Source organism: Amblyomma maculatum, chromosome 11 (assembly GCF_055883805.1).
Source record: "Amblyomma maculatum isolate TAMU_Amacu chromosome 11, ASM5588380v1, whole genome shotgun sequence".
NCBI lineage: Eukaryota > Metazoa > Arthropoda > Arachnida > Ixodida > Ixodidae > Amblyomma > Amblyomma maculatum.
Window position 1 is genome coordinate 109,339,944 of NC_139354.1, and position 25,291 is coordinate 109,365,234.

General features: G+C 46.7%; 2 protein-coding genes across 2 annotated transcripts in view; one reads left to right on the top strand and one right to left on the bottom strand.

The window, feature by feature from the left end:
* Positions 1 to 8,799: 8,799 nt before the first annotated feature.
* Positions 8,800 to 16,254, bottom strand: LOC146174647 (uncharacterized). Its single transcript, XM_084585061.1, has 5 exons — positions 15,944 to 16,254; positions 14,025 to 14,165; positions 12,326 to 12,411; positions 9,279 to 9,498; positions 8,800 to 9,026 (listed from the first exon to the last, which is right to left on the bottom strand). The coding sequence occupies exons 2-5, from the start codon at positions 14,068 to 14,070 to the stop codon at positions 8,944 to 8,946; spliced, it is 435 nt and encodes a 144-aa protein (XP_084441187.1). The 5' UTR covers positions 14,071 to 14,165; positions 15,944 to 16,254; the 3' UTR covers positions 8,800 to 8,943.
* Positions 16,255 to 19,293: 3,039 nt separating this feature from the next.
* LOC146174648 (lipase lipl-1-like) overlaps positions 19,294 to 25,291 on the top strand; it is a 55,167-nt gene continuing 49,169 nt past the window's right edge. The window contains exon 1 of the mRNA XM_084585423.1: positions 19,294 to 19,410. Within this exon, the coding sequence (XP_084441549.1) occupies positions 19,294 to 19,410 (117 nt within the window). The remainder of the gene's footprint in view (positions 19,411 to 25,291) is intronic.

Genomic DNA, 25,291 nt, shown 5'->3' on the forward strand with positions numbered 1-25,291 from the left:
ACGACTGAACGCCTGAACTGAACTGAACTGTGACAGAGTAGCTGTAAGACGCCTACCCTGAAAACAGCTCATACACGCATTGAACCTGCTGTCGTGCCGCACAGTCATCAGATTAGCTGCAGAGCAGAACCCTGCCCGCTCACTCACGCTCTACTCATTGGAAAGCTGGACTGCTGCTCCTGCTGCACTACATCCACCACGTAGCCGTTGCTCTTTACCCCCGTCACCCATCGTCATCATCATCAGCCTGACTGCAGCCCACTGCAGGGCGAATGCCTCTCCCATATTTCTCCAGTTAACCCGGTTCTGTGCTAGCATCCACTTGACCCCTGCGAACATCTAAACCTCATCCGCCCACCTAACTTTCTGCCGCCCCCTGCTACGCTTTTCTTCCCTTGGAATCCAGTTTGTTACCCTAAGCGACCATCGGCTATCCTCTCCTCGCACTACATGTCCTGCCCATGCCCATTTCTTCTTCTTAATTTCCACTAGAAGGTCGGTAATTTGATTTATTTCTCTGACCCACTCTGCACGCTTCCTATCTCTTGTTAAGCGGGGATCCAGGCACTGGTAGTGGGCACTGGTAGCGAGTAAGACCGGAGCGGGGGTGGCTCAGCTTGTAGACAGCTTGTCCGCAAAAGGCACTTGCTCTTTCTCGGCGATCTGTCCGCCTGATTGGAACTTCCTCTTTACAATCTTGCCCCCGCAGAAAAGAGGAGCCATCCTGGCGACTCAAGGAGACGAAAGGATAGCGGGATCGTAATGGGGTTTCAAATGGTCCACGTGAACAATCTCACGCACACGGCGACGAAGGTCGGTGGAAGCGGCTAGCGGTTCAACAAGGTAATTGACGGGAGACGTCTGTTGGAGCACTAGATATGGTCCGTGGTATTTGGCAGTAAACTTGCTGGTAATACCTGGTGGTGTCGATGGGACCCAGAGCCATACGTGAGCACCGGGAGAGAATGGATGCACAGGGTGGCTGCTGTCGCTGTGCGCTTTCTTCTGGGCTTGCTCGTCCGAAGTAAGGGAGCGAGCCAGCTTGCGACATTCTTCAGCGTGCCTGGCAGCTGCTGAAAGTGATGTGTACTCTGACATATCAGGACGATAGGGGAGGATGGTGTCGAGTGGAGACGAAGGTTCACGCCCGTACAGCAGAAAAAATGGTGAGAATGCGGTAGTTGCTTGAACGGCGGTGTTATAGGCATAGGTTACAAATGGGAGAATCTTGTCGCAATCGGAGTGGTCGGAGGCGATATACTTGGACATCATGTCACCCAGTGTGCGGTTGAAGCGCTCTGTGAGGCCATTGGTTTGAGGGTGGTACGCGCTGGCTGTCCGGTGGATGGTCTGACATTCGCGTAGGAGGGCTTCGACAACCTCGGATAGGAAAGACTTTCCTCGATCACTTAGAAGTTCACGAGGGGCCCCGTGCCGCAGAATGAAATGATGAAGAAGAAAGGACGCGATGTTGGGTCCGGTGGCATCCTGAAATGCTGCTGTCTCCGCATAGCGAGTAAGGTGATCGACGGCCACGATGATCCAACGATTCCCTTCAGGTGTATATGGCAGGGGTCCATACAAGGCGATGCCAACACAATCGAATGGTCGGTACGGGCACGAAAGATGCTGTAGCGGAGCCGGCTGAAGGAGAGGAGAACGCTTGCGACGCTGGCAGTCGATGCATGAACGCACATACTTGTTGACGAAGGTGTACAGTCATGGACAATATTTTGCGAGACGCCGGAGCCCCGTTTCAAAGCTGCCTCTGGGCCACTAGGCGGCGTGGTGCGCGCGTCGAGGTTGCGCGGGCCGATGACTAGGCGCATGCCCGTCCTATATGCGTCCGCTGGCCTTTCTCCTCGCTCGTTTTGTTTGAAGCGCTGCTTATTCCGCACTTGGGCGCGGCTGGCGCTGTTTACTGCTCGCGCCGCTCGAGCTATGCGGCCGTCGTGCTCGGCGTGCAGCCAGTCGAAAGCGATAACAGCGCTCGTGCACGGGGCCCGCCACCTTTATACCGAATCATTTAGATCTGTTTCTTTTTTTCTTTCAATAATAACATAACTTCTGGCATGCGATAAAGGTCTCGTTTCTGCAAACTGCCCACTGCGATGAAAACATTTCGATAAAGACACTCGGTCCTTATGCTTCAACTGCGAGCGTTAGCGTGCATCGCAACTCATTCATAGTTATTGTGCCGACCAAAAGCGTAAAAGAGAGAAATAATCCTTAAGCAACAAGTTTATTGTCATAAAACAAAAAATAAAAATAAAACAATGCAGACATCACTGGCAAACGAAAAATTCCTAATACTTGGTGAAACCGCCATCAGCAGCGATGACGCTTGCCAACCGGCGTGGCATCGATTCGTAAAGGGAACGAACCACATCTGTGTCCGCACGAAGCCTTTCCCATTCACCTCTGATCGCTTCCCAGAGTGTGTCTGCGTTGGCATTCCCAATGTGAGACCTCATCAGGTGAGCTTTCAATAGGCCCCACACATTTTCAATGGGACTCATGTCGGCTCCCTTCGGAGGCCATGGCAGCTGCCGCACGCCACGAGCGTCGAGAATAGCGCTCACTTTTCGAGACGTGTGTACAGGACTCCTATCTTGTTGAAAAAGGTAGAATCCATCTGGGAATGGTCCGTCAAGGACATATGGCGTTAACACACTCTCAGTGATGTCGACGTAGGCGTCCGAGGTGAAGGATCCATCGACTCTCACCAGAGGCCCCAGTCCATTTCTTGACATGGCGCCCCATACAGCCACGGAACAGCGACCACTGGAGAACACATTTTGCACGTATGGCGGGTCGTATCTATATAGGAGAAGAAAATCAGTACAAAGTTATAATTTGGGTCTTATGCATCAGGTTGAGCGCGAGTGCAAACTAACTTTTCCGTGTAAAAAGGTTTGATTAGCAACTGTGAATCGTTTCTAAATAGTTAGTACTTGAACCACGCTACTAAATGACAAGAGTTGTTTCGGAAGAGCAAATACTTTAGAGTAAATTGTGGCATCGGCACTAAGAAGCGTTTGCTAATGGACTCTCTTCGGAAGGGCGCTTCTATCAACATCGTGCACCTCCGAGATATTGCATGCTGAGGAGGAGTATTCGGCATTGTTTACGACGTATATTTCATTTGGGAACACGAAGACAGCAGTTTGCCGCTATATCCTACTTTATTCGTATTCTTCATATAAAATATTCATGATTTACTTAGACGCAAAAAAAAAAAGGGTATCCATACCTGCAATTCACTGGCCTCCAAACTCGGCACTTCTGGTCCCAGCGGGTGGAAAAAGAAGACTCGTCCGAGAATATAACTTCGGACCAGTCGTCCACAGTCCACCCTTTCAGAGAGTTGGCGAACTCGAGCTGTTCCTTGCGCTGTTTAGTTGTCAGATGCGGCTTCTGGGCAGCCATGCACGATCGGAGACCAATTTCTTTGAGCCGCCGCCTGATAGTTTTAGCAGATATATTCAGTGCAAGTTCCTTGCGGATTTCTTCTGCAGTCATGAAGGGGTCGGCCACCGATGCCGCTATGATCAGGAGGTCATCTTCTTCTGTTGAAGCTCTCGGTCGACCTGGGCGCTTGGAATCTGCCAGGCTGCCTCCATTGCGGAAAACGCGAATGGTTCGGGCTACTGCAGATTTGGAACGACCGGTACGGCGAGCAATTTCTCGCTGGGGAACACCTTCCACGAAGAGACATGCAATCAGTCTCCTGTCGTCGATCGGCACTCTTGGAGGCATTTTGCAACTGGCAGGATTTGCGATGAAATTATATAGGTTTTCCTGGATATCGCTAACCAATCGTAAATCAAGTAACGTCGATGGCTGAGCAGAAAATATAGGCGTTATGTGGGAAGAGTGCTTGCGCTATCTCGCCTTTCTACGATCAGACGATGCAAGCATGTGCTCATCAGCCTTATCACGTCAGAGTGACTTTTAAACAACTATAGTTTGAAAATTACGGTATTACATCACATAAAATGACAGTATACATTTTACGGCCTTACGTCCCCGACGTGAGGCTGTCGAGCGCAAGGAACGGCTCGAGTTCGCCAACTCTCTGAAAGGGTGGACTGTGGACGACTGGTCCGAAGTTATATTCTCGGACGAGTCTTCTTTTTCCACCCGCTGGGACCAGAAGTGCCGAGTTTGGAGGCCAGTGAATTGCAGGTATGGATACCCTTTTTTTTTGCGTCTAAGTAAATCATGAATATTTTATATGAAGAATACGAATAAAGTAGGATATAGCGGCAAACTGCTGTCTTCGTGTTCCCAAATGAAATATACGTCGTAAACAATGCCGAATACTCCTCCTCAGCATGCAATATCTCGGAGGTGCACGATGTTGATAGAAGCGCCCTTCCGAAGAGAGTCCATTAGCAAACGCTTCTTAGTGCCGATGCCGCAATTTACTCTAAAGTATTTGCTCTTCCGAAACAACTCTTGTCATTTAGTAGCGTGGTTCAAGTACTAACTATTTAGAAACGATTCACAGTTGCTAATCAAACCTTTTTACACGGAAAAGTTAGTTTGCACTCGCGCTCAACCTGATGCATAAGACCCAAATTATAACTTTGTACTGATTTTCTTCTCCTATATAGATACGACCCGCCATACGTGCAAAATGTGTTCTCCAGTGGTCGCTGTTCCGTGGCTGTATGGGGCGCCATGTCAAGAAATGGACTGGGGCCTCTGGTGAGAGTCGATGGATCCTTCACCTCGGACGCCTACGTCGACATCACTGAGAGTGTGTTAACGCCATATGTCCTTGACGGACCATTCCCAGATGGATTCTACCTTTTTCAACAAGATAGGAGTCCTGTACACACGTCTCGAAAAGTGAGCGCTATTCTCGACGCTCGTGGCGTGCGGCAGCTGCCATGGCCTCCGAAGGGAGCCGACATGAGTCCCATTGAAAATGTGTGGGGCCTATTGAAACCTCGCCTGATGAGGTCTCACATTGGGAATGCCAACGCAGACACACTCTGGGAAGCGATCAGAGGTGAATGGGAAAGGCTTCGTGCGGACACAGATGTGGTTCGTTCCCTTTACGAATCGATGCCACGCCGGTTGGCAAGCGTCATCGCTGCTGATGGCGGTTTCACCAGGTATTAGGAATTTTTCGTTTGCCAGTGATGTCTGCATTGTTTTATTTTTAATTTTTGTTTCATGACAATAAACTTGTTGCTTAAGGATTATTTCTCTCTTTTACGCTTTTGGTCGGCACAATAACTATGAATGAGTTGCGATGCACGCTAACGCTCGCAGTTGAAGCATAAGGACCGAGTGTCTTTATCGAAATGTTTTCATCGCAGTGGGCAGTTTGCAGAAACGAGACCTTTATCGCATGCCAGAAGTTATGTTATTATTGAAAGAAAAAAAGAAACAGATCTAAATGATTCGGTATAAAGGTGGCGGGCCCCGTGCACGAGCGCTGTTATCGCTTTCGACTGGCTGCACGCCGAGCACGACGGCCGCATAGCTCGAGCGGCGCGAGCAGTAAACAGCGCCAGCCGCGCCCAAGTGCGGAATAAGCAGCGCTTCAAACAAAACGAGCGAGGAGAAAGGCCAGCGGACGCATATAGGACGGGCATGCGCCTAGTCATCGGCCCGCGCAACCTCGACGCGCGCACCACGCCGCCTAGTGGCCCAGAGGCAGCTTTGAAACGGGGCTCCGGCGTTTCGCAAAATATTGTCCATGACTGTACATACCGCGCCAGTAAAACCGCTGTCGCAACCATTCATAAGTCTTAAATACACCCAAATGACCACACTGCGGATCATTATGGCAAGATGCGCATATATCACTACGGAGGTGGCGAGGTACGACGAGCAGCCACTTACGGCCATCTGGCATATAACTGCGTCGATAGAGGAGACGGTCACGAAGGGCTAAATGCTGTGATCGACGACTAAGGGCGCGAGGAGCCAGTGAAAGTGACGAGTTCGTAAGAAGATCGATTAGTGATGTTAGCCACGGATCCTTGCGCTGTTCTGATGGCATGTCGTCGATGGACAGGGAAGACAGGACGATGCTGGAGGCAGGTTACAACGGAGCGTCAGGCGGCACCGGCGAGCGAGATAAAGCGTCTGCGTCGGAATGCTTGCGCCCTGTACGATGGATAACTCGGATAGCATACTCTTGCAGTCTAAGCGACCAGCGGGCGAGACGGCCGGTGGGGTCTTTTAGTGAAGACAACCAACACAAAGCGTGGTGGTCTGTAACAACATCAAATGGGCGCCCATACAAGTATGGCCGAAATTTCTGAAGCGCCCAAACAATGGCCAAGCATTCCTTTTCTGTCACCGAGTAGTTGGTCTCGGCCTTGGTCAAAGTTCGACTTGCGTACGCCACAACGTATTCATCAACACCGGGTTTTCGTTGGGCAAGAACAGCGCCGAGGCCGACGTCGCTGGCATCGGTGTGCACTTCAGTAGGAGCAGCCGGGTCAAAATGGCGCAATACGGGGGGTGAGGTAAGTATCGTGCGCAATTTCGTAAAAGCAGCATCGCAAGCCGGCGACCAGGCAGAAAGATCTTTGTGAGCGCTGAGAAGTCGCGTCAGAGGGGCAATGATGGTCGCAAAGTTCCAAACGAAACGCCTAAAATAGGAGCATAAGCCTATAAAGCTGCGTAATTGCTTGATAGATGTTGGCTTCGGGAACTCAGCGACAGCGCGAAGTTTAGATGGATCTGGAAGGATGCCATCTTTGGACACTAAATGCCCTAAAATAGTGAGTTGGCGAGCGGCGAAATGGCACTTTTTGAGACTGAGCTGTAGACCGGCGTTGCTAAGGCATTGCAAGACAGTTTCAAGGCGAGTTAGGTGGGTCGCGAAGTCGGATGAAATTACAACAATATCATCCAAGTAGCAGAGACATGTGTGCCACTTCAAACCGCGGAGAATATTGTCCATCATGCGTTCAAATGTGGCGGGCGCATTACACAGGCCAAATAGCATGACGTTGAACTCATAGAGCCCGTCGGGGGTGACAAAAGCTGTCTTGGGGCGATCGTCCTCAGCCATCGGAACTTGCCAGTAGCCAGAACGTAAATCGATTGAAGAGAAAGATTCCGCTCCATGCAAAGTGTCCAGCGCGTCGTTTATGCGTGGTAGCGGATAGACGTCCTTTCGTGTGATCGCATTAAGGCGTCGGTAGTCCACACAGAACCGAATAGACCCGTCTTTCTTTTTGACTAAAACGACCGGGGACGCCCAAGGGCTACTGGAAGGCTGAACTACACCCCTAATGAGCATCTCGTCGACTTACTCATCAATAATGCGGCGCTCTGAGGCTGATACACGATAAGGGCGTTGGCGTAATGGGGCGTGCGTACCAGTATAGATGTGGTGAGAAACAGTTGATGTACGACCCAAGGATAGCTGCTGGATGTCAAAGGAAGCTCGGAATCGGTTCAGTAAGTCGAGAAGCTTGGCGCGTTGATCTGGAGCGAGAGCACTGTCGATGGCTTTGTCGAAGGTAGACAGAGGCGGTGAAGGAGACGAGAAACGAGGTGGTTTCTCGTCTCCTGAGCAGTGGCGGTGTGCAATGAAACCACAGAATATGGCAGAACAACTTTTCGTAACAAGCGCCACAGTCTAACATCAATAACCGACACAGCAGCACCAGTATCTACAAGCGCAAGAGTACAAATATTTTCAATGGTAAGTTCAATTAAATTGTTCGGCGGCGAAGCAGGACTTTCACTGGTCGACGGAAGCGCAGTTCTTGCCTGCGGAACTGCGTCTAGTGGTTTTCCGGTATTGGCGAGGTAGAACGGCGACGCATCGGCGACGGAGAGCGACGGCGCGGAGAGGTTGAGCGGTTGTCATTCGAGAAGTGGTCAAAGTTGGACGAGGGCTGAGGGGACGCACGGAGATGGGACAGCGGCTGCGCGTAGTTGACCGGGCTCTGATCGAAAGCGTACGGGGCCGGGTGACGGCGGCACAGGCGTGCAACATGGCCAGGGAGACCACATGCAAAGCAAATGGGCCGGTTGTCAGATGTGCGCCAAGGGCGTAGAATAGGTGGCGCACGGCGCTGGGTGAAAAATGCCCGCTGAGGTAAACCGCACGATAGAAAAGGCGTAGGAGGTGGTGGTCTTGCGGCAACCTCAGCATACGACAGTGGAGTGTGTGCGGGCGTCGGGACAGCGTCGGCATGAATGAGCGGAGCTGTCAGTGGAGCGGCATGAAGACTTGGTTGTCAAGGGGGCGGAAGTGCGTCGGCAACTTGTTCCTGAATAACCTGGCGTATGGTCGGAGCCAGGTGTGAACTGGAATGCGGAACGTTAGGAATTAGCGATAATTGCCGTGCAACTTCTTTCCGTACGAAGTTTTTAATTTCTTGAATTAGTGTGGAGCTGACAGGGGCGTCAGACATAGCTGCGATCCTGGCTTCAGGTTGTCGAGGGACGATGCGTTGCCGACGAAAGTCGTCGTAGCTTTGACACATCTTGACAACCTCAATTACAGTACGGGGCTCTTTTGCCATCAGAATGTTAAATACGCCTTCGTGGATGCCCATCATGATGTCATCCCTTATAAAAATGGGAACATCCTTTGAGTTCAATGTGAACTCAAAAAAGTCAGAAGGAAGCAACTTCCTCTGAACTGAGAATTGGCTACTGATTTTGAATTCACAGTGAATTAACTTTCTCTGACCATCCTGTGAATTTCCTTTGAGCTCCCAGTGAACAGACCATTGTCAGTTTGAGTTGAGTTCACAGGCAGTGGCCAATTATTGGTTCGAAGGAAGTTCAAAGGAATGATGACTATGGGATATTTGGTGGATGTTCGAAGGAAGTATGTTCAGACTGAAACATTTGTTTGTATGAGCTTATATTTATTTGAATAGATGTACTTCCTCTGTTTAGGCCTTGCAATTAGGCCTGCTTTCGAAGACCCTGTGACAAAAAATCGGATCACTGTCCACAATCCCAGTGCAAACATGCGCAACTGCCGGTGACCACCTTGGCCAGTACTCCATTGAGCAAGCAGGTGTAGGCTGCAAAAAAAAAAAAAAAAGAAAACATTAGAAGCATGACTGCAATGAACAAGCTAGAGTCCATCCAGCCTTCCTTAGCTTTTTTAAATTAAATATACAGAGCACGGACAGTGTGAGCGCCATGCAGGCACCGCAGCATTATGCATTAAGGCAAGCATTATGGCCCTGACCATCACTGAAAAGTCAGCTGTTTGGACAATATTTCAGAATGCTCTTGCATCACATGCACAGGCTATGAGCTCGAGGACTTACAGATCACAGCATCCAATTTTGGGCAGCCCAGTGCCTTTTTTGGAGCTTCTTCCTTGCGGGCATTGCAGACACGGCCATAGAGTGAGCTTTCTTCCAGTTCTTCGGGTGAGAACACAACCCGCACCAAGTTACACGCAAACTTTGTTGCTTGATTGCCCGCACTGAGTTTCATGCGGTCAATCAACTGCTGATTTACCATAATATTGCTGCCAATCTGCACCTGTGAGAACAAAAAGCAAATATTAGTACTATGACCAGTATTGTAACATACAACAATATTCCTTGATACGCAATAAGAAAATGAAGGGGCTTTACAAACAACAAAAAACTTAGACCAGCTTCAGAACATTCAAACAAACCCCAAAACGCATAATTAAGGTCATTTGTTTGCACATAAAAATACACATTCAAGAAGCTGTACTTTAACATGTACAACAATGAAGGCATGCGAAAACTATTGGATGTTTTTGACACCTTCCCGAGCGGTGTTTTGATCTAATTTTGAATGATGCCAAACATCTTTTAACATTTTTATTAGCATAACCTGACAATTGTGTACTATGTATTTAAGGTAACTAGCCAAAAAGAGGGCACATAATGCCCCGCAAAGGATTGAGTGCTAATAGTGCATTGCTATAGCAGAAGAAAAAACAAGAAATAAGAGATTTTTTAATGACCTAATTTATGCTTGCATTTCAACAATAAAAAAAAAGTCAGAAAATAAAAGGATTTACTCATCATTAACATTGCAAAGGCCATTAAAAGCCAGTTTAGACAGAGCACAGTACCCACATTGTCACCTCCTGTTTAAAAATATTAACATCCTTTTCGTACATCAGAAGCTCAACCAATTAAAAAAACTGCCAATGAAGGTTTAGTAAAAGCATGCACTCCCTGATCTGTATGTGCTACTTTGAGGCAACGTTTAGTTTCCAGCTTGCACAGGTAGCTTTCATAATTTAACCCCTCAAGCGCTTTGGACAAGCAGCTCGTCCTTGTAAAGCTGCCCTCAAGCCATTTTGGACGAGTGTAGCTTGTCCTTGCAGGATAGATCCTCACCCTGCGAGTTTTAGGAGAGTACAGCGCTCCTCTGTGGCTTAGGTCATGCGCCATTTGACAGATGGCACCACTGACCCGTTAACTGCTTTTTGTTCTACCGCTTGAAAGCCTTTTAAGCAGCCTTAATGAGAAAATGGTGCCTGGTAGAGGCAATGCATGCACTGTTGGCCCGTCATCGCGGGAAAGAAGCTTTTCTTCGTTGCCATCCTCGCCATCCGAAGATGGCTCAGACACCAATTTTTGCATTGTTATGGGAAGCGAAGACGACAGTGATGACATGAGTAGTTCTTCCGACGAAGATGATGACAGCTCAGACGATACTATTGCGAGTTCTGTGTCAGTGGATGAAAACTGACATTTCGATGAAACCCCCTGGGCTTCCATTCTTGGTCGTCCCTTGTAAAACATTTCCAGTTACCTCGCTATATGTTACTCGACTAGATTGCTGCTTATTGGCGGGCAGTTGATTTTTCACGTAATGAGCAATAAACTTCACTGCGCTCATTTGACTTAGTTTATGGTTCAAATATTTTTGTCGCGGATACCTCCTTTTTTATTACACTACCAATAGAAACCAGCAGTAAAAATAAAAACTAAAGGGACACTTAAGCTCCGCCTTTAAGGGTATGATGCGACCAGTGTAGGCTACCATCCAACATATAAAGCCCTGCTTTAGCCAAGCTGTATCAACATGTCTGCGTAGCCTAGGTGTAGCAAGCCTGACTCAGCATTGAAGAGCACTGGAATGTTGATTCATATTTCACCTTCCCACCTCAAATGAACGACCGGAGTTAGCAGCTCCTCCTAACTTTTGGATATCATGTGGTCTCGTTAAGCCACACAAATCATCGAAGAATGTGTGTTCGGCCATGCCACTTGCCAGCGAACACAGACAACAAATTTTCATGTAATGGGGCCTTTAACGATATCTTAATTTTAAGCAATTTTAGCTAGAAATCTCGAAATAATAGTGTTCAAGGGGTTAAAGTGAAATTGAACTATTGTTGGATCAGCTTAAGAAGCCACAACTCCTTCTCAAAGGAGACCCTCCTGGCAATACCATGGTGGTTAATTGCCTTTGACTTGCCAGAGTGACACTGCAGGTGGCTGTCAGGTGCAAGTGGATTATCTGCACATTAGCTTGAATACCATGATGACTGGCCCAAGTCGCTAAAATGACTAATTAGAGGAGCACCAGCTGCGTCATTCGAGTTGTAGTGCAAAAAGATGGCCTTCCAAGATCGATAACCTAAGAAATTTCTGAATATTAGACAAGCTAATGGAAATCTCTTTTCTGATGAAAAGGGCTTTGCTATAGCCCAAGAACAGGAAGCGTAAACAAAAGTAACCTTGCACTTCCGATAACTACAGCTTTCACAAAAACTCTTCCAAATCAATGTACACACGAATGAAGTAACAGTCACTAAAATGAAAGGAAGCAGTTGGGATTTTTTTTCATGGTTGTTTTGACGAATTTAAGAACATAGCACTGTCTTTTGTCGTTTCTATTAAATTGACATTCATTTAAAATATCATTATGCTACTAATTATGCAGTCTGTGAGCCCAGCCTCATAAAGAGCATCCCGGCCACGGCAGCCGCTTTTCAGTGGAGCCGAATTGCAAGGTGCCCGTGTGCTCTGTGTTGTCGGTGCACGTTAAAGAACCCCGGGTGGTCGAAATTTCCAGAGCCTTGCACTACAGTATCTCTCATAGGCTGAGTCGCTTTGGACATTAAACCCTAAGAGCCAACCAATCATAAAGAGCATTGCTTCTTGCCTATCTCTGAATTCAGTGACTGCTGACTTCATTCACATGGATAATGAGCTCCTCATTTCCCTATCCCTGCACACTTCTCAATGGAAGTGCATGACTTGTGGCAGTGCTATCATAAAGCTAAAACCAAGTTCTTGTGTGACCCTTAAAAAGGTTTCATCGAGAAAGGCAGTAATGAGGACAACCATGCAGTCACTAGACTAAAGCAACTAACCTGAGCCTCGGTTGGCGGCCCAACTGCTTGTGTTGTACACGCAGCATTAACGGATTCCGTCAGCTGATTGACCAGCTCAGCAACATCTGAAAAAAAAAAAAAAAGGAAAGCTGAAACAAAACATACTATTTCATCACTAGCAGCAGCAGCCCATGTAACATTCACCACAGGAGAAAAGCCTTTTCTTTGCCCTTGACTGCATGACCAACCCTTTTCTGTCACCAAATGTGCCATACAAAACTTAGCTGCTAGACACTGGCATCACTCACGCACTCAAGGCGCCCTATCAGCGGTACATAATCTAGGGGATGCTGATAGCAATTGATGAAGCCAATGCTGACATCCCACTTCTGATCTCTTTGTTCGCTGTGGAAATGCCTGGATTGAATTAACTGCAGAGGACGTTGTAACTACAGTGCAACTGACGGGTGCTGCTATTGCTTAGAATGAATTCATGGGTGCGGATGACGATGCCGAGAGAGCTGTGAGCGCTTTAACAGAAGTTAGTCAGATCACATCCCTGAAACAGTTTGTCGGTAGCAAGGGCCTTGAAGAGGTCAGCATGCAATATACATGTATGGCGGCAGCAATACGCCATACATTTGGACAAAGGCTGACACTCGAGTCTGTAGCTGATACTCGATAGCCCATGCTTCACCTATCTCGTGTCTGTCTTTCGTGTCGACATTTGCTAACATGGTGTAGTGACCGAGTTAAGTTAGGCAGATTGCTGAGCCAGGTGCCGAGCTTGGACAAGCATAAATTTCCTGTTGTGAGAAAAAAAAAAACACCACCTAAGTGACCAAAATGGCACAGGAAAATGAAGCGCATGCCATAAGAACTCCAAGGTCCAAGACAGGACGAGGCCACATATGATAATTTCATACAAATTTAGATTTTTTGGTGTCCCTCCTGCGCTCATTCTAGATGCACCTCATCATTTGCAGGAGACTCTGAGGTTAAAATCTGAGGGAATCAAGGGTTCCATTCAGATATGCCATCCACAGTAATGAAAGAGCACCACAGACCTGCCGCAGCCATCTGGCTACAACTTATACTCCGTGAATGTGTTTGAACCTAATGCAGCTCTCCGGGTTCACTGGAGCGTTGTTGTCACCGACCACTCCAGAACAGAAAGGAACTCAATCCCGCGCCTGTTTTTCAGCTTCGGCTTGAGCAGCACAAACCAGCACAGGTGCTCACCTTGAGTGGCATTTGTTTACCATGCATTTTCATGCAGCTATCACATACGACAACAGGCTCAATCTCAGATGCATGCCGATCCCAAGCAATGACATGTGACACGCAAGTCACTGTAACACAAACAAAGCATGCTTGCAGAGCAGGAGTGGCAGCAGTTCATCTGCTACGTGCACTGCAAGCATGGTGGTTGGTGGCGTCATGCAGCAGCGCCACGGTGTAGCTGAGCACTACTGTACACCACCTATAATGTGTTGCAAAGACAACTACAGGAAGAACACCAATCCTAATCCTCAGTGTAGAGGGAACCTTATTGCAGCAACATAATCTTACTGGTGCTTTTACTAGGATGTGCTACAGACCAAGAGGTCTTATTCATTTAAGAGTTAGCACTTGAATTTGTTATGCTTTACGTAGCATCTGGTGACAGCAAATAATTTCAGTCTCATGGCAATGGAGATCAGCATTCCAATGGCTTCAGAAAAAAGCAATCACATACCAAGCATCTGACGTGCTTCATCTCTTGCGGCCTTATATTTCTTCATTCTTTTTTTTTTGCAGACTCCACTTCATCCTCAAGCTCCAGGACTCTCTTTTTTGCATCTGTTGGCTTAGACATTTTGTCACAGCTGCAGTTTTCCTGCAAAACGACATGTGGCAAGGTCTATTCACTAAATTGTATTTGCACTCAAATGCATCAAAGAAAAATGATTCAGTATAATGCATTGTGCAGATATCTGGTTCCACATATTGAGATTAGCAAAATAGTGACCAAATGAAGACCACTGACAAGAGAAACGTAGCATGGACACTGTTTAGGGTTCAAAGCAACACTCTTAAGAGGAACATTAGCCCTGGAGCAAACCTTGGCACATAAAAGGACACGGTAATGTTTAACTGCGAGCTGACACCATCCAGCATCACTACTGCTCAAGTGGGCAGAATGCCCACTTTTAGTGGACAAAACAAAGGATGCATTTCCAGAAAAACAGTTTGAGCTCCCACGCATACCGTAAAACATAGCCACTCTGCTTTATGGTAGGTTCATGGTGTTTTATGTCCCAAAGCAACTTAAGCTATAGCTATGAGGGATGCCGTAGTGGTGGGCTCACCTGGGGTTTTTTAATATGCAAATGACATCATACAGTACACAGTCAACTTGCATTTCACCTCCACTGAAATGCGGCCATGAATGCTGGGATTGTACCCGTGTACAGTCGTGAGCTTTATGAAAGGGAGCACGCGATCCCGTGGCAGACAACCTCGTCCTGAACTAGTGGCAAAGCGCAACGGCAGCATTGAAAATGAAGTGGAGAGAGTGGTGCTCTTCCACCTGTTGGCCGTACCCTATGCACTGGGAGCAACTTTTAGATCGGCAGCTAAAAATCATTGCAGCATTATGCTTTGAAGTAGGATGGACAGTTGGGCGAGTTGGTACAATTGCATAGTCGGTGGAACAGCGCAAAAAGACGAAACACACTCTCTTCTTGTGTGCTTCGTCTTTTCGTGCTGTTCCACCCACTAAGCATTATGCTGTTGGTAACTGATATCACTGCTTGCCTTGCTACGCTCTGACCTAGCGACCCAGCGTAGTCTGGTAACTCAGGCAAAAGCGGCAGCCCAGGCCACTGCGGTCTTGGAATGGCGACTCCATGCACTGCACCCCCCCCCCTCCCACACACACACACACTCTTCTTTTGTTTTCCTTTCTTTTTCTTTTTGAAATAAAGTTTTCTCTCTCTGCGCGAAATCTGGAGAAAGGCTGGTAGCGAAGAAAGGAAGCATGTTTGATGCTTCAATAAAAAGAAACAAAGAAATGAACATGAAAACAAATGAATGCGACAAAACGTTGGGCGCTTTTATCTGCTTAAACTTCAGTCGCCTGCAGCTGTGAAAGCGTCCGTTTCGCTGCTACACTACCAGTTGTCTCGGAACGAGCACCCTGGGCATCTTTAAAACTTGTTCTAAATCAGCTTCAATAATCAAGGAGCTGCCATTCTCTATGCCGCACCGTACCGAGACAACGGTAAAAACAGGATTTTTTTTTTTTTTTTTTACGAAGCCCAAATTGGAAGCCCACTTCTGTTATCACGAAACACCTAGAAATGCCATTTGCTGTGTAAACAGGGAGAATCAGGTCCACGTAACGACAGCAGGCACGTTTATTCTACTTATTTCCGCAAATTCTGTTCATTAGGCTTTTTTTTTTTTTATTTCACGTAATTCCCGGAATCAACTGTCTGTCTACCCCGTGCACCATGTGCACTACTGTCACCTGCCGGTTAAGACAATGCGGTCGTAATGCGGGCATGTAAACGATTTCGCGACACGACTCACCGCAAGTAGCAAAGGAAGGTGTTTTCACCGGTGAACATTATTACGAAAACGAAAAGAGACAAGAGATGTTTGACTACTTACCCACTCCGAGGCTGAACGCAGGAGAGTACGACGGTACGACCCCTCCTTCCATTGGACATGTAGCACTCCTTGGTTCAGAATAATCTTCCAGTATTTTGGATTATCGACCAGTTTCGCCTGCAGTTCTTCTGATTGTAGGTTTCTTACGGGGTATGCGTACCACTTCTGAGCGGTCGCCCATTTAACCAAGACGTGATCGGCCATTTGCACTACTCACGCTGTGAAAACACGACGAACACAACGAACGCGAACAATCAACTTCCTACAGTCATGAAATACATAGTGAAGTATGCCGCCGGCTGTTCTCACGAAAACGATAGCGCTAGAGTCTCAAGCGCCAATTCGAACGAATCAAAATTTTAAATTCACTTTTGCAAATTTAACAAACTTTTAAAATAAAAACTATGATTAAAAACAACCTTAAGTGTTTGTTTTTTTACTTATGATATGTGATGCGTAACAAACGCAAATAATTTAAACAAATTATTGTCACTAGCAACAGCAGCGCTCTTCTTTTTGAAGCGGAATTCTTGTGGTGCGTGTCAATCTTCATTGGTTTTACTCAACGTGAGAACGTTGGTTTTACTGGCAGTACTTGGTAACCTCGGCTGCGTGGGCTTCTTGTGCACGATGGTACCGACGTCGCCGACGTATTAATTGCTGGTCTTTAAACTGTGATAGGAGGTAAACGAGCTTGACTTTCGTGAATAGTGTGACGTCCGGCACTAGGCATATCGTGAAGTGCATTTAACCGCAGGCTTTTGAAGCCGTTATCGATGGTGCTGCGATAACCGCCTACCCGTCGCCTACCTGTCGCACGCACTGGAGGTGCCACCGCGGTAAAAGCGTACTTGCGCGACGTCAACGTCGCGCCGTACCGAGGTGCACTAAATCACGACGGAAGCAGGCCGCGCTTGCTAACAGCGTCGCTGCGAGCCAAGCGTTGCCAGGCTGCGGTGCCGACCCAAATACTGAAGAACCCTGCCAGCCCTACGCCGAGCTTCGTTGCGTACCGTGTCAGAGTGCTGAAGCAGCGGTCACAGATGTAGACGCCGTCTCGCGCATGCATCGCCATCGAAGCAGCGGGCTGCGAAAGCGATGAATTTGAACCACCTGGCATTCTTTAACATGAATGAAAATTCTTGAATGTGTTATATTTTATGTAAAAAAAAAATTCAGAGGGGCAAGACATAGACCAAGTAATGCCACACACACAAAAATAAGCACAAGAAATGCATGAAAAGAAAGTTATCTTTCCACTTAAGGACAAAGGGAGGAAGGGGTGAATATTCGTGGTCCTTGTGTGGTGACTAAGAAGAAACTCGCGCTAAAAATAAGATCTAGCGCATGAAAAAAAAAAAAAAATAGCATGGATTCAAAATAAAATGAAAAAAAAATGAAAATGATGTTTACTTGCACAGCAAAGAAACGAATGCGATTGTGTATATTTTGATAAATGTATGATTGGTTTATTCTAAAAGGTTCAGAAGTTAAAAAAGTGCAAGGGATACTCATGAAAGAAAAAAAACGAGAAGTAGAGCTGAAAAGAATGAGCTTCGTATGTTTTCACTTAAGAACAAAAAAAGAAGGTTATGATGCATAAAGAGTAAAGGGAACTTACTTCCTCTTTACTTGAGGACAAACGAAGGAAGGTCATTATTGGTATTGCCAAAGAGAGCCAGTTTAAAAATGAGCTTCCTTCTGTCAAAAGAAAGGAAAGTCTCAACAAGGTGAGCTCAAAGGAAACTTCCTTTAGTCAAAAGAAAGGAAAAGTCTATAGGAAGGCTGTTCAGGAAGCAAAAAGGAAAAACAAAGGAAGTAAAAAGGCAAATTCCATTTTCATAAGGGATCCCACTTATTGTGGGTGCTTACACGCTCATACGACGAAAGCCAGTCCTCCACGTCCTGATCGTCGGTACCGCTGAAGAACGGCGGGTCCCGCTGTCGAAAAGCCCCGGAGCATGGAATTGAAGAGGCCGAAGAGGCCGAGGTAGCGGGGCCGGTGGTGTTGGTGCTGGAGTCAGTCATTGCGGTTGGAATTCGGCGGCTGCGGAGCTCCAGGACGAGAAAGTAGAAGAGAAATCCCGCGACCTCCACCAAGTGTTAAGCGGGGATCCAGGCACTGGTAGTGGTCACTGGTAGCGAGTAAGACCGGAGCGGGGGTGGCTCAGCTTGTAGACAGCTTGTCCGCAAAAGGCACTTCCTCTTTCTCGGCGATCTGTCCGCCTGATTGGAACTTCCTCTTTACACTCTTAATGTTACCCCTACCATTTTTCGTCCCATAGCACTCTCAACTTAAGTAGAACTCTCTTGGTTAGTCTCCACGTTTCAGCCCCATGGGTGAGTACAGGTAAGATGCAACTGTTGTATACTTTCCTCTTGAGCGATACCGGTAAGCTGATATCATAATCTGCGAGTGCTTGCCAAATGCGCTCCATCCCAATCTTATTCTTCTTGTTATTTCCTTTTCATGGTACGGATCTGCGGTTACTACCTGTCCTAAGTAGACATATTCGCCTACTACTTCCAGTACTTCGCTAACTAATGTAAACTGCTGTTCCTCCCCGAGGCTGTTGAACATTACCCCAGTCTTCTGGATATTGATTTTCAAGCCTACATTTCTACTTCCCTGTCTAGGTCATCAATCATTATTTGCAGTTCATCCCCCGAGTTGCTTCATCCCCCATGTGTTGAGCGTTATAGACCTCGATTAACCGGCTTGTAACGATTACATGAGACAATAAATACTTTATCTCATCTCGCCACATGGTTGGCACTGGTGGACATTCTCAAGGATAGCTTATGAGCAAACGTACTCCTGAAAAACCGCAGATGATTCAGTAGCAGCCACCACTGCTCTCACGATAAAGAAAGAAGTCGCCATAGCTCAGCGTTAGAGCGCACAGGACGCGAAAAGCGAAGGTCATGGGCTCGGATCCTGACAGCGACTGCTTTTTTTTTCTTCCTAATCCTAACTTATGCTTCCCAATATTGTAATATGCTTTTTTTTAGAATACGTCTACATCAAAAACAATAATTCATTTATGTTTTTTGGTGTCAACAGCTGTTACTTGTTTCGTAATATCTCTCCAAAAGTTAGGTATCAAGTATGCCTCCTGCAGACGTTGAGTCAGTGACTCGTTGAGTATTACGAACTGCTGTGTCCGGCAGGAACACCTGGTCGTGGTCTTGCAATAAGCCGGTTGAAAACGCAGGAGGACAATGAAATATTCAATTGCAGAGTAGAAACAATAAAAAGTAGAACATCGTTGTGAAAAGGGGCGAGAAAGTCCGCCTGAAATGCTTTGATAAGCGCTTGCATTCTACCAAGCGCGAACACAGCCGCAAACATGCGGCCAGAGTGTGGGTTGGAGCTTTCTTCTACATGGCGTCTGGTCCTTTTTATCACAGTGGCGACTTCGGGGGTATCCGCCAGTGACGTAGAACGGCAAGCGAAGATGACTACCGTGAGTTTGATACCGTTCTGTGATTAAACGACGGCTGCTTTTCATGCAGCATTAGGAGAGCAAAACGGCAGATTTTATGCCGAATATTGCTATGCACGAATTAAGTACGCCTTCATTAACGCGCGAAAAACAGATGCTCTTATCGAGCAGAGACCTCAAGTGCAGCTTCCTAGTCACCGAGCCAAATTTTAACAGCTGCATTTTTTCTCCCTTAACGACCTCTCAATATAAGCACTCTGCAAGCCACTAGAAACTATCAGTTGGCGGGAAAATGTGGTTTCGTAATTTTTTATTTGTATCCTAAGCATGTTCTAGCTCTGCCCAGGTATCAACGTACTCCGATACCGGAACATAGTTTCGATGCTGGGATTGCATATCAGCGCTTTTTGGCCATTTTATGCCATATTTCAGTGTTTCTTTAGAGTAATGGTTCTGCACCTGCACACTTGAAGTTACATTTCACGTTCTTAATTTCTGCATTTCAATTCTTGCCGTAGTCATAACTGAGCTAACGGCAACGATGGCGGAAATAAATATCGCACTCGCACAGATTTATTCAGAGAAATGAAAAGAGATGAGCGCTATGCTCACTGTCGTATCACAACTCAGGTGCTTAAAAAGCTAAATATTTAAAAACGTTATAAAAGTTTTAAACTTTAAACATTAAAAAAAGCAATTAAGACTACAATAACGGGCTTCACATTCGCAGGCGGACACAAAAGGAAAACAAAAATCCTCATCCGAATAAGTCAATCAGCCTTTCAGGGTTGCCACGAAAGTTTAGAAAGAAATCTCAGAAGCGCTTGTACCCCTCCACAATATAATTGGTAGAATCCTCGTAGAGCACCCTTCTTCTGAAACTTCAGCCTCTTGACCTCCACAATACAATTGGTAGAATCCTCATAGAGCACACCTCTTCTGAAATTTCCGCCTCTTGATTTTCAGTGTGTGTGTGTGTGTGTGTGTGTGTGTGTGTGTGTGTGTGTGTGTGTGTGTGTGTGTGTGTGTGTGTGTGTGTGTGTGTGTGTGTGTGTGTGTGTGTGTGTGTGTGTGTGTGTGTGTGTGTGTGTGTGTGTGTGTGTGTGTGTGTGTGTGTGTGTGTGTGTGTGTGTGTGTGTGTGTGTGTGTGTGTGTGTGTGTGTGTGTGTGTGTGTGTGTGTGTGTGTGTGTGTGTGTGTGTGTGTGTGCGTGCTTGCGTGCGTGCATCTCTTCGCCGTTGAAAGGCGAGACGCCGTCGCCCACAACTGGGTCGATCAGCTCGTCCTCTTAGTTACATAAATCTCAATGCCCGGCTGTACTTGCCGGTTCATGCAGTAGAGAAACACATCGCGTCAGAGAGCTCTCAGAGGGATGTGCGGGCTTTTGCAAAAAAAAAGAAGGTATCAAGGAGTGGAAGCTTACTGAATGGACTGGCAGGACTGGCGAGACGTGCCTATGGTCGATTCAACTTCTTAAGCAGTCAGGCACAGAAAACGAATAATGATCAAGACGAGACGATATCGTTTTATTGCGATGAAATTGGAATATTGTCACAGGGCGGCCATCCGATGAACACAGGAGAACAGAGGGATGATGATCGATGACTATGAGGTGATATTATTGAATCGCAACGGGCCTAGCGCGAGCGCTCCTGCCCGCCCCAGTGCCCGCTTCTTCCCCGTCCATAACATTACCTGGGGTCACCGAGCGATCATCCGGATCGTGGACGAGGAATTTTTTCGATAGTGATGAAATCCACTGCATGACAATGGGCGTGAATGGATGAAGAACAGGAAGCAAGAAGGAGGCCATGGATTGCCGCCACGATGATTCTCGGATGAAGCCTGGCCCAGGACGCTTTCGGGCCATAGGTCGCCAAGATCCGATGGCCAAAGTCAGGCACGCACCGCATGACATGGGTGGGACGAATGTCCTCATATGTGGTGTTGTACTGGGTCGGTGGGGCCGCCTGGTCAGCATCTCAGCATTGGGGTCATCAGGTCAGTCGGATCTCTCGTAGTGTCTAGTGGTCGTGTGCGTGTGCGTGGAGTCTCAGATCGGTGGAATCATTTAGTCTCTCCTTCGTTGGGTCTCGTGGTCGGAGCAGGGGATGGGGCAAGGTCGCGTCGGGTCCATGGGTCAAGGCAATGCGATCCATGGGACCCGCTGCCGATGGCGCAAGCAGACGCAGGGCGCCGATGCTACGGGCCAGGATGGCGAGTGATGATGACGTAGCACGAACCTTCAACTAAATGTTAGGGGCGGCGAGCCGATGGAGACAGGAGAACAGAGGGGTGATGGTTGGTAACTGTTAGATTATTTAATAAATAGAGGGGGCCTAGCACGAGCGCATTTGCTCGCGCCACAGCCCGCTTCTTCCTCGTCCGTAACAATATGTCGTAAAATATCTCTGTTCCGATTTACGGAAATGAAACAATTCCTTTAAACAGGCTCTTTCCTTGGTAGCGCGAACATATCTGCTGTCTCTGCATATAAGTATTGGGGGGTATTTTTTTTAATGACCTGTCATGCAATAGATACGCAAAGAATATATCGGCTATCGACAGTCTCACATTAAATTTCTCCAAAGAAAATGTAGGAATGCTCAATTCAAACTTAAAGAGACCTTATTAATGCCAGCGTACATCGTATATTTTAATATTGAGCCGCTTGGTACCAATGTACAAAACAGAATATTAGCGAACGGGAGCTATCAATGTGCCACTGGTAATTTAAGTTTCCCAGAAAGGGCTTCTGAGTTGCGCGAGAGGTTGGGGTGGCCGTTACCTGAAAAGGGGTGGAAATCTTTGACACTCTCTTTCTTTTCAATGTCGTTAATGGCAAAACTGACATTATAGAAGAGAAATACGTATATCAGCCAATTTAAGTTTCGGCCCTCACCGACAATCCACTAAGAGTGAGTGACTACGATTACCAAATAAACGCATTCATATAAAGCTTTATTTTCTACAAACAGCACACGATTAGAATTTCCTACAAGAACTAATAGTAACTGCCTCTCCCACATTTTCTCACCGCGTAACAAAACCACCTGCTAATGTGATTGTATCGATAAGTTAACACGAGTGTTAAAGTGACTTTTAAAGACTGTTACTGACAGTGTAGCATGAATTCTCCAAGTGCATTTTGTTCTCTATTCCTTTCGCTTGTGTCATGCCCGTGCTTTTAATTTCATGCATGATACCTGTTCTGCTTTGTCTTCTCATCCTGTCTTCGCACATTTCCTCATTTTTCTGTTTGTTTTGTCTGTTACGAAAGCAGTGTTGTATTTTGACATTTTATTCCCTTCTAGCTTTCTGTGCGCTTGTTTGGTTTTCTGCAACGTTTTCATTTTTGCTTTTCCGTTCATTTTTACTTTCCTCCAATCTGCCAAATGTGTTGTATTCTACGTGTGTTGTTTTCATAATGTTCCCCCCCCCCCCCACACACACACACACACAATGACAATGTGGACGTATAACCCTGCTAACGCCTCGTACGATCATCACGGCGTGTTGCCAGGGAATCGGAAACCACAACTGTCGCACTGATGCCCTTGGAGTGGTTTACTGATCAAAACAACGATGCTGGATCCGTTTTAGAAATTTCATCACCATGATCCACCTTAGGACGAGCTGATAGTGGCTGTACCTTAATGACATGATTATTTATCCTCCTGGTTACTTCAGTAGGTGCACAATTTCCACAGTACGCAAAGATGGAGATTATTGGAATTGGAATTGGTTTATTGATTCCTCGTACAAGCGAGAGGAGGCAGGGACTAAAGGCTATGTGAAAGCCTGACAGATGTCCCTGCCCCCCGCATAGACTCTGGCATTAAAAATGAAAAACATGTATCAGTAGCAGTTTGTCATTTCACACACTGTTAGGATAAAAACGTACATAATACCGACAGTGAAAAATGGTTACAATTACTTCTACCATATACTAATTACACAAGAAAAATGTTTATCTCAAAGTCATACGTTTCGCACAGGATATTTTCATCTATAAGGAACAATTTAGGAAAATAAAACTGATATGAACACATTAAACAGTTCCTATAACTTATGGAAAACTACCTACTGAGATGGCTATACAAAAGTTTTCATCTCAAAATCATACATTCCGCACAAAGCCATGCCAGCTTGGTTACATCATCCCTGGGGTCAATAATTTCCCCATGTATTATTTTTCTTCTACGTGTCCCAGCGAAATTGGCGTTCCCGGCAATACTTGACTCCAAGATCATTTATTTCATGTCTGTGAACTGCGGAGCATGTATACTGCAATTTTTATAGTTACTGCAATGAGAACATACTTCTCGGTTATTGTAGAAGGGGTATGTGGACTACTTATTTATGTCGTTCCTTTGCAGTGCCTTTGCCCAGGGCAGACTTTTTAATTACGAAATAATTTTACCGCTTGCACTTTAGCCAAAGTGAGACCTCAAGACGACCTTGACGCTGATAGATATTCGCAGATTTTCTCTCGGAATGCTACTCAGCAGCAAAAAAGAAACAGGAGGCAAATGAAAGCCTACGCTTAACGCATCTGATTGCCATCTTCCGGCGAAAGGCCTGAAGTGATAGAAGGCTGAGACAAAGCCACTTCACGATTGTCCACATCCAGTGAGGAAACGCAGAGAAGCGCACTGCGCAATGCTGTAAGCGACCGCACTCCCGTGGCTGCCCGAGCAGCTTGGCTTATGGCCTGGACTCTTGAATTTTAAGCTTTCCCGCTTTCCCGCTCTGCGGCTGCCTCCCCGTTTTGGATGGCCTAGGGGCAGTGCGTTTTTCGAAAAGGCACACCCCAAAATCTTTTCGTTGCCGAGTTGCCAGAGAAATGCAGTTCGAAAATTATTATGGGACAGGAGCTGGAAAAAAGGGAGGGATTAGTGGTGAGTGGAAGCAATAAACTGCTTCGTTTCCAGGACTCAAACGCCGCTGACAGCTTCGGTCGGCGAGGGGCTTGTTTAAATCTCTGATCTCTTGCGCAGTGCCTCAAAAAGAACATGTACATCGCGTGCCCGCGCTCTTCATAGCTCGCTCTGACTTCATTACTTCATTACGTCACTGACAACTAAAACCTTCTTTAAGCTTGAAACTTGAAACTACCCGATTTTCGTACAGGTGCCAAAAATAAGAGGTTTATGACTCCCGCATCGCGTGCCTAGATTTGCCGTCAAGGCTCTTTAGAGTTTGGGCAGTCACTAAATCAGCACACTTGTGAAACTGGAGTTAATGGTTAGGAATATTGTCAAGGGATGGTGACAATGCCAAGGACAATGCTCTGGTTTGCTTGTCGTGGGCACAAAAAAGCCAAATAAAGTCAGTTCAGTTCAGTCGTTCAGTCATGTCCGACTCTTCGCGACCCTATGGACCATGTCACGCCACGCTTTCCGGTCTCTCACTATCTTCTTAACATCACATAGCTTCATCTGCAATGCCTCGAGAATGCCATCTAACCATCGCGTTCGCTGCCTACCCCTTCTCCGGCGACCCTCAACCTTTCCCAACATCAAATCTTTCTCCAGCGACTCCTCTCTTCTCATCAGATGACCAAAGTAGCTGAGCTTTAACTTTAGAATTTGACCCTCCAATGAGCAGTCAGGGTTTATGGTCGACAATATCGACTGACTTGATCTTCTGGCAGTCCAAGAAACTCTCAAGAGTCTTCGCCAGCACAATTCAAACGCGTAAATTCTTCGGCGGTCACCCTTTTGCACAGCCCAACTCTCGCATCAATACGCCACAACGGGTTATACGGATCTTGGTTGGCAGACTAATGTCTCTGCTCTTTACTAGGCGGTCAAGGCTAACCATTGCTCTCTTTCCCAGAAGCAGGCGTCTCCTAATTTCATGGCTGCAGTCTCCTTCCGAGATAATCTTGGAGCCCAAGA